Source organism: Abrus precatorius, unplaced genomic scaffold (assembly GCF_003935025.1).
Source record: "Abrus precatorius isolate BTA unplaced genomic scaffold, Abrus_2018 Scaffold7, whole genome shotgun sequence".
Lineage (NCBI taxonomy): Eukaryota > Viridiplantae > Streptophyta > Magnoliopsida > Fabales > Fabaceae > Abrus > Abrus precatorius.
The window spans coordinates 24,548,232-24,558,189 of record NW_020874417.1 but is presented as its reverse complement, the minus strand read 5'-3'; the positions used below and the strand labels follow the sequence as shown (position 1 = coordinate 24,558,189).

At 31.2% G+C, this 9,958-nt stretch overlaps 2 protein-coding genes across 4 annotated transcripts; both read left to right on the top strand.

The window, feature by feature from the left end:
• Positions 1-274: 274 nt before the first annotated feature.
• Positions 275-3,878, top strand: LOC113871018 (GDP-mannose 3,5-epimerase). Of its 3 annotated transcripts, none has more exons than XR_003505739.1 (8): positions 275-430; positions 1,179-1,589; positions 1,717-1,813; positions 1,911-2,040; positions 2,178-2,310; positions 2,740-2,947; positions 3,292-3,620; positions 3,651-3,847. XR_003505739.1 is itself a non-coding variant. In XM_027507684.1 (8 exons), exons 2-7 carry the CDS (start codon positions 1,180-1,182, stop codon positions 3,445-3,447), a joined length of 1,134 nt encoding a protein of 377 aa, XP_027363485.1. In that variant the 5' UTR covers positions 275-430; position 1,179; the 3' UTR covers positions 3,448-3,489; positions 3,572-3,847. The 3 variants fall into 3 exon arrangements, 2 of the variants coding, with proteins under 2 accessions (XP_027363485.1, XP_027363483.1); XM_027507684.1 differs by having other exon boundaries at positions 3,292-3,489; positions 3,572-3,847; XM_027507682.1 differs by having other exon boundaries at positions 3,292-3,878.
• Positions 3,879-6,862: 2,984 nt separating this feature from the next.
• LOC113872170 (calmodulin-like) lies at positions 6,863-7,699 on the top strand. Its single transcript, XM_027509498.1, has 4 exons — positions 6,863-6,942; positions 7,110-7,270; positions 7,379-7,459; positions 7,565-7,699. Exons 1-4 carry the CDS (start codon positions 6,867-6,869, stop codon positions 7,697-7,699), a joined length of 453 nt encoding a protein of 150 aa, XP_027365299.1. The 5' UTR covers positions 6,863-6,866.
• The last annotated feature ends 2,259 nt before the right edge of the window (positions 7,700-9,958 follow it).

Below are 9,958 nucleotides of genomic sequence, written 5' to 3'. Positions count from 1 at the left end.
ATTAATTATTAAACGTTATAATAAAAAATATTTTAATTTATGAATTTGAGTAAAATTGGCATCCATCGTTGAACAGTTTCCTCCCTTTGGGTGTATCGTTTCCGACGATGCTTTCATTGATTTGATTCTGACATTATAGTCGGAAAATAATGTAAAAAGAGAACTATAATTTGCAAGCTTGAATTAAGCAGAAAATGGAAAGCAGTGGATAACTGTTGAACATTTTGTTTGTGTTGTGTTGCGTGTGGGCACTTAGCCAATTATTGTGATTTGGGAGCAAAAAACGAATGAGTGGCCTTCCCTTCTCATCCTATATATAGCATTCCTACCCCTCCCACTGTTCTCTCAAATCACTTCGCTTCCTCTTCTCTCCATACATTATCATCTCAAACTCTTTCTTCTCCAATCTCTCTATTTTCCCTTTCCGCAGGTTCGTTCCGCTAATCCACTGTACCCTTTCTCTTTACCGTATCTCTAGTTTTTTTAACAAATTATTAGCCTAGCCTAGGGTTTAAACTTTGAACATTCATGGGTTTGTCTTCAATTTTTCATGTAACGGATTTGCCTTGTCTTATATATACATAATTTATTTTCATTTTTTTTTCCTCTCTGCGTATCATTCTTTTTGGTTTTACTCTCACTCACTACGCTTGGTTTTATATATATATATATATATATATATATATATACTTCTATTATGCCATGCTTCAATTCAATACCCTTCACCTAAAGACGAAATATTTATTGTACTTTAATTTCCCCCTTCTCCTTTGGGAAAGGTGGGTGGGTTTTTCTGTTTTTTTTTTCACCTCCATACTCGTACTTCAAAAAAAGATTTTTTTTTTTCTTGCAAGTGCCAACTATAATGAGTTAATTGTTTTCATATGCTTTTCCATTATTTTATTGAATTGTAGTATCCCTCATGTGCCAGCATGTGTTGTATGTCTTTCTTTTTCCTGGGCTCTGGCCGTTCTTTTTCAGCCTGGTTTGTTATTCCTTAGAAAGAGGGACTTTCGTGAATTGCTGTTTTCATATTCCTCGGTGTCACATTACCCTTGCCTCACAACATCCCCCTCATAGTGAAAATTGTTTTGTTTATGGAGTATTTATTTGTTCATGTTTTGGACTTAATTATTAACCATTTTTCTGTTTGTCCTCCAAATTGATTTGTTGTGTAGAATGGGAAGTACTGGAAAAACTGACTATGGTGCATTCACTTATGAGAATCTTGAGAGAGAGCCTTACTGGCCAACGGAAAATCTTAAGATTTCTATCACTGGGGCCGGGGGTTTTATTGCGTCACACATTGCGCGGCGCCTCAAGAAGGAGGGGCATTACATTATTGCTTCTGACTGGAAGAAAAATGAGCACATGACTGAGGACATGTTCTGTGATGAATTCCATCTTGTTGATCTCAGGGTCATGGAAAATTGCCTAAAGGTTACTAAGGGGGTTGACCATGTTTTCAATCTTGCTGCTGACATGGGTGGGATGGGTTTTATTCAGTCCAATCACTCTGTCATTATGTACAACAACACAATGATCAGCTTCAACATGATTGAGGCAGCCAGGATTAATGGCATTAAGAGGTTAGCCATCTTGCATATCATTTCAATTGTATGTTCATTGGACCAATGTCTGAACAAGCGTTTATGATGTGGTCTCAGTTCTAATTACATGACGATGTGCTTTACCTGTTCCAATTTTTTTTTTTAGGTTTTTTTATGCCTCTAGTGCTTGTATCTACCCTGAATTTAAACAGTTGGAAACTACTAATGTGAGCTTGAAGGAGTCTGATGCATGGCCAGCTGAGGTTTGTTGGTGATCCTTTTAAATGTTCAATTTATGTTGGTTCTTCATTTTCACATTAGGATTGGGATTAATGTGTTTAATTTTATGACTGTTTTTAGCCACAAGATGCATATGGGCTGGAAAAGCTAGCAACAGAGGAGTTATGCAAGCACTATAACAAAGATTTTGGAATTGAATGCCGGATTGGGAGGTTCCATAACATATATGGTCCTTTTGGGACATGGAAAGGCATGCTCTTAATTGAATTGAGAACTTATGGTTTTGTTTTTTTTTTTTTTCCAAATTGAGTAAATTGGTCGGAAACTTTTTAATTTGCTTACCTTTTGGATTTAATAAGTTTGTGTTTTTGTTGTTTTGCCTTACAGGTGGAAGGGAAAAGGCTCCTGCTGCTTTTTGTCGCAAGGCAATCACTTCCACTGATAAATTTGAGATGTGGGGAGATGGATTGCAAACACGATCATTCACCTTCATTGATGAGTGTGTTGAAGGTGTGCTTAGGTATGTCTTGGCTTTTTGTGGCTCATAGCTAAATTACTGTGTTCTTTCTAGGTTTTCATGTTTAATATTAAGACTAGGAACATGTGATTTTTATGATTGATGAAAAACAAAGTAGGTAGAGTAAAATTTAAAGTTAAGTTATGTTAAGGAGTTGTCAATTTCTTTAGTATGTTTCTTTGCAAAATCCGGTTATTTAAAATTGGGGCTTTTTGAATGAAAAATCATTAGTTTATCCAACACTATTGGATTAAATGACTACAAGACAGATTTCTGCCTTTACTTAATTGAGGATTTGCCTTTTTTGGTTGGATAGGGAAGACAGTGTTTATCAAGCAAATATTCATAATCTGAGATGTTTCATCTTTTTCTCTTCAGTTAATTCATATCCTTTTGGTAACGCTTGACATTGTGATCCATTGTTGTGTTTAGATTGACTAAGTCCGACTTCCGTGAACCAGTAAATATTGGAAGTGATGAGATGGTCAGCATGAATGAGATGGCTCAGATTGTACTTGGCTTCGAGAGCAAGAATATTCCTATACATCACATTCCTGGCCCAGAGGGTGTTCGTGGTCGTAATTCAGACAATACATTGATAAAAGAAAAACTTGGTTGGGCTCCAACTATGAAGTTGAAGGTATTGATATCTTTATTTGAGTGAATATTACTTTCCTATTTCCACTTAATATAATTTATTCCATGTTGAGATTAAGGTCTGTGGAACAGTCATAACCCATAGATCAATTGCACCATGCTCAGTCTATTGTAGTTGTATAAATGGATTCTCCCTTCTGTTCTGTCTTAAAAGCTTTTTTATCCAATTTGGGCTCTTCACTTCTTCAAGAAAGAGTGATGGAATGTTTAGGTTTTCTAGTCAATGAAAAACTTCGTAATTTATCTTATCCTGTTCTACTTTTTGATCTTGATAAACAACCATAGGATTATGTGTACACTTACAGTTTGTCAATTCGGATACTGTAGGATGGGCTGAGGATTACATACTACTGGATTAAGGAGCAGATCGAGAAGGAGAAAACTCAAGGTATTGATTTATCAATATATGGGTCATCCAAAGTGGTTCAAACTCAAGCCCCAGTTCAACTAGGCTCACTTCGGGCAGCAGACGGCAAAGAATGAAGTGGTTAATGCATCGCTGTAGTAGTCACCTTAATATTTCAAGTTAAGAGTTGTATTTGATATATTGCTACTAAATAGCGGTTTCTGGTTATTTAGCTGCTAAGGTTTTGTTATGTTTCTGCAGGTTTTTCATGTCTAGAATGTAAGCCTTGATGCTCCTAATGTATTTTATAGTCTTTTTAAGGCACTGCGGAGTGCGTTAGATGGTTTACTGTACTGCAAGTTCTAAATTATTTGTTATCATTGATTAATAAGCATATAATTGTTTTCTTCCTTGTGAAGTTCACTGTAGTGATATCATCTCTGAATGTTTTAGTGATATTTTAGCATAAAGTTGTATGGTCTTGCAAAGGCCGCTTGACTGAGAAGGATAAATTTAGTGCATGTTTGGTATTTCTACTAGGGAAAGGTTTTATATTTTCTGTTGGTTTATGAAATTGTCATTTTTGTAGTTTTAGAATTTATTTAGATTTTATTCATTTTTGGTCTTTAGATTTTAAATACGTTTTAAAAAGATTAAGAACTCGTAATCTTTGTAATTTTTAAGGACTTAAATAAAATTTAAATTGAAATATTTAAATATGGTATGATTTTTGGTACCTTATCAATGTATTTCTATTGTGATTTTCAAAATGATGTAAAATTGATCTATAAAACGTCTTGTTTTCGAAGATTTAAAACATACATTAATCCCAAGGGTTTTTTTTTTTTTTTTTTCTATTAATTTCTATTGCAAAACTGCACAAGAAAAAGTAACCATGTTTTAAAAATAAGTTAAATCAAACATTTGCCTTCATAATTATGTTGATGAAGAAAGAGTGGAGTGGAAGTATCAAGAATCAGCCTAGATATGCTGAATGTTGTAAATACTTAGTATGTTCCATTTTTAATAAATGCTTATGAAATAAAATTGCTAATTAAGTTGTTTTTTCTTCTGTAATAATCAGTACACTTATATTGATCGATGTTTTTGAGTGTTGTTAGCTACCCTACCCAATACATGCTGTATCTTTAAGATGCTTTCGAGCCAATTAAAAAAACCTTAGCAATTTTACCTTCACTATTGTGAAACGTGATTAGAGATGATTCGAAATCTTTATTCAAGCATCAGTTCTCTCTCGTTACACTGGGAAAAATATATTATAATGTTCATGCTTGTTCTAAGGCAGTGGAATATTAGCCATTCAACTAATTTGTCACCCCATTTGCTTGTGTACTATATACATGGCTGCACCGTAAGCACTTGCTGGTTCTCTCAATTGAGCTCATTTCAATCATTTCCAATAGGTTTGAGTTTTTATCATCTGGGTCTATGTCGGTCTATCCCTTATTTCTCTCATTTTCACTGAAAAGAAAGAGGGACCAAAGCTTTGGTAATATAGAAATGAGAAGGGCTACAAAAGTGCATCAAGGCTATTTTGTTCTAATTTTCTGTGATGACGCGCGTAGTGAAAGGGTAATGAGCTAGTTGTAAGGTTCTCTATTTTTCGCATTTTCTCCTTTGGAATGAAGATTGAAGTGGTCCAAACTAATTGTGGATATGGATATTACCTGACGTGGCCAATTCATGAGGGGTAAACACTAACTCGAGACTCTTGGATAAGCGCAAGCCACGTTAAGTGGAAAACATAGGAATGAATTGTCTCAAAAATAGGTTAATAGAAATATGTATTATATTTTAAATTTTACGAGGTTAAGATTAATTCTTAAATTTTAATAAGATGTGATTGCGATATATTTTAAATAAAAGTTTAATAGAGTTTATCTAAAATTTATACAATGCCCTGTCCCCATGTTTATCACGTCCAATTCTAAGTCTTTCGTCAATGTTTGTCCATGGCTATGAGCATTGTTGTGGGGGCATACAAATTGTGCCTGCATGGTCATATTATACGAGTTTTTCTGTTCTGTTTTCCTCTAGCCAGAAGTCTTTTGTCATTGAAAGCAACGTGTTCGTATCCAATGGCATATACGAATGTTCTTGGATTCCTCCGTTAATTCATATGAGAAATTTGAACATAATTTTAATTGTTTAACAAAAAGAATTACATTAAGTTATTCTTCAATAACTCATTCATCACCTGCTGTTTGATTCAAAAGGTGTGGATTTCAATAGAGGAGAAGATAAGAAGAGGGTAAATTTTAATGAACAAAAAGAAAAGGAAGATACACCTTGTTTTGTAAGAAGAGAAAGAAGGAAAACAAATGTACTAATATAACATTATGGTAGATAACTGAAACATTTGAACTTAATTTCTCTTCAACGATGCACTATGTAAACGACATTGCCTATCCATATAAATAACATCATAAGAGACAGAACACGTTTCTCCGCCTGCCATTGCATAACAAACCGTAGAAGTTGCCAAATTGTGATTCCCTTATTTGGTTTGGGCCTTCTATTTAGCCGAAATCTTCGACAGCTTTGGGCTATTGCGTATTAACCTTTTAAATTTGGTTACACTTTGACTTGAAAAAATAGACTATTGAAGTAAGAAAATTCACGACAAAATAAAATTAAAAAAACGTAAGCAAATTGGATTGAATAATGGCAATAAAATAAAATAATATAAAGTTGATGGAATCATTTTCCATTTACTATCATATGGAAGAATTTAGCTCCTCTACAACTTCATAATTCTTTTTCTTCAAAATGTATCTTTCACTTAAAGAAACCAAATTACATGGCCAAGATTCCTTGAAAATCTAATAAAACTGCAGAGATCAATTCATTTCTTCCCCATACTGTTTCTTTGTGTGAAATTTCTGTGCCTGATGCAAACAAGCACAGCGATGGCCAATAAATTTGGCCCCGGTATCTGCACGCTAGCCTGTGGGACTGAGAAGTGGGAACTAAGAAAACCATAGAAAATTTCATCAATACCATCTTTTTGGCAACTTCTTCTCAAGAAAGTCATATAGAAAGACTTTTGGAGATTCGGGACCAAGAAAATTTTCAAATTATAACGTTATTTGAATTTTTAGGGTCATTGCAAGGATAACCTTTAGATGATAGATTAAAGAGTACTTAATAATATTTATTAAACAGCTTTAATTATTTGGAAAAATATAAATATTTTCTACATTTTAATAAATATTTTTCTTTTCATTTAATACATTATTTTTTTAACAAGTTCCTTAACAATAACAAGTAGCAAATTTTATATTATTATTATCATTATTATTCCTTTGTCACGTACATATACAAGTCATAAAAGGGGGAAATTTTGCTACCCTCAATCATTATTATTATTTTCAGTAATTGGTTGGTGCGAGGCTTTGCTTGGATGGTTGGACTAAGCTACCAACATGCATATAAATTACAGTATGAAGTCCTCATTGGTATATCTTTTCTTCTCTCTTCCCTCTCTTGGTTTTGTGTGCTTGAGCGTTTATTTGCAGCCTGTTAAGCCAACAATATGAAGGAAGTGCTGAGTGAAGATCTGATTGGTGAGTTTCTAGAAGCCTTCTCTCTTTTTGACAGAGATGGAGATGGTGAGTATCCTTTTGAACTTAATTCAATAGTTTCATAATTCGATTAATTTTCTATGTTGTTTCTCTCTTCTCTGGTGCTTGCGTGTTTTCTTTTGAGTATTTTCTAATGTAATGACATTTGTATTTCGCATGTAATTATATATGTTGCATAATGTAAATTGGAAAAGGCTGCATAACCATGGAAGAATTAGCTAGTGCAATTAGAACACTAAACCAAAATAATCCTAGGAAGGAAGAGTTGCAAATCATGATGAACGAAGTGGATATGGATGGCAATGGAACCATAGAATTTGGGCAGTTCTTGAATCTTATGGCTAGAAAAATGAAGGTACGCGATGAAGTTTAATTTAATTCTACCATAAATGAGAGTAATGCTGAAAATGAACTTTAACAATGCATTATGTGTGCATGTATCGTTTATGGATCCATCGAGAAGCAAACTGAAGTAGAAGAGGAATTGAGGGATTCTTTCAGACTGTTTGACAAAGACCAAGATGGTTACATATCACCAACGGAGGTTGGATTAACTCCTTTAGCAAGTATTTCAATTGATTTGTTTGACCATATATATATATGTATACTCTTACGTGTAATTAATCAAATAATTGATATTTATGCGCAGTTGTTGTCTGTGATGAGAACTATTGGAGTGAAGGTGACAGAAGAAGAACTGGAACAGATGATAATAGTGGCTGATTTGGATGGTGATGGTCGTGTTAATTACCAAGAGTTTGTGAGGATGATGTCAGCTGTTTAATTCATTCTTATACTTAATTTATGAAAGTGCAAATGATTAATGTGTGCAAAGGGCATTCTTTTCTTTTTGTTGGCGCAAATGCAAATGACACTATGGTTTGGTACTTCCGAAAGAGGCTTGTAGGAGAATAGGTGAAATAAACATTATATACTATGATACATTTTAAAACGTTTTTATTTGTGCTTCCTGGATGTACCTACATAGGAAACTACCAATTCATATATTGTTTGATGAATGAAACATTTTAGAAATTAAGTAAAACCTCCAATTGACTTGCTTAAGGGTAAATTATTGGAATTATTTATGAATTAAAAACTTTACGTTTTTAAACTAATTATTATAAGTTATATCTTTTATTTTTCTGAAGGAAGATGTTTTCTTCCCTTTTTATTTATTTTTAAAAACATTTTGTCTGTCATATCAATTTAGTGGTGTAGAACAATGAGAATAGGAGTATACACAAATTTTGACAAGACCAACTATATCATATGATAAAAGATTTGTAATTGTTAGGTAACGTGGGATGGGTATCGTTACATTTTTTTACGAAAACAGACCTAAATCGATATACGAAAAATTTAATGAGTTTTTTTTTTTTTTCCGTTATTTGGTTCATAGAACTAAGCTAGTCAATTTTATTAACTCATATTAGCGACAAGATAACTTTTTTTAACTGTAACAGCGAAAGGGTAAATAAGTGACTAATGATTCATGTTAGAGGACCACAAAATTTTGCTCATTAATTAATAAATTTATAAACATTAACTTTATGAAGATATGGACCTTTCAAGTTAAATGTTTCAATAAATTCATAATATCAAAATTTTAAGATTTTTACATTTTTATTTGTTAAGCTTCACATCACAAACAATTGACAAATAGGAGTAAAAATATATGTAAAGTTAATTTCTCATAAAAAAAAAATGCAATGTTAGATTAGGATTTACCTTAAATAAATTTAACATAATTCTTATATTTAAGATCAATGCTTGAAGTATTTATGTGACATGGGTCTTCTATTAATGCTTGCTTTACCTTTTCTCTGTTCTAAATCTAATTAACCTACTCTGGCTTAAAAATTTATTAAGTTTTCTTTCCAATAATTTTTTAAAAGGTAAATTCTGTGATATTCCTAAAAATTTTCTAAGGCATTGTACATAAAAAATTTTTAACCAATAATATTTAAATACGTATTTAAATAATAAATTATTATGTTTGTTATATTTGAATAAATTTAAAAATGTTTAAATTTTTAAATAGAATTAGAATGCAATTAAAATTAAATAATTAAAATTTAAAAATAAAATAATAATATTATATTAATATATATTTTATATTCTTAATTCTATTGTTATTAATATTTAAATATTATATTAATATATTATATTATAATTTTTTATTTATAATAAATAAAAATTACTTAAATATAAATTATATTTTATTTAAAATTATAAAAAAAATAAAAAAAAAAATTTAATATATATATATATATAATAGAAATATGTAGTAAATAATATAATTTTAAATAAATTATATATAATAATATTTTTTTAACTTATTACATAACTCTTTTTTATTAGTATAAATTATTTGAATAGGGTATCCATAAATTTTTTTTATAATATCAAAATATATATATTTTTAAACAAATTAAAAAATTTAACTTTAAATAAGTCGATGAACCTACAATGTAGGTAAGTTAATAATCTTAAACCTTTAAATAGACTACTAAGTAAAAATTTAATGCAATAATACCACCAATAATATTTACATATATATGGTAGCTTATTCTATTTATTTGTTCTAAATTTAAAAATTTATTTATTAATTTCGTAACTTCTCATTCAACATTGAAACTTGAAAGGAGTAGGTAGAAAAAAGAAAACAAATATTTCTCATACCACATGCTTGAAACATCATCTATTAGACGATCGTGACAATATGTCATATAGAGTCATTGTTTTTCAAAATAAGGTTGAAGAAAAGTATGGGTAATGTCTCACTATTCACTATTGAGGGTCTATAATTAATGATAATAATCTCCTTGTTGCGCTGGTCAAATGGAAATTGGGGCTTGGACGATAAGAAGAAGAGTGGGATAATGTTATCATGTCATGCCTAATATATCGTCACCCTTCTTTAAAATCCATGTAGGTTAATTAGGAATAAGGATCTTATCATATTAATTATAAGGGATACGACCGCGATAATATCATAACAAAAAAAAAAATACATTAAATTAAATTAATAGTTTTATAT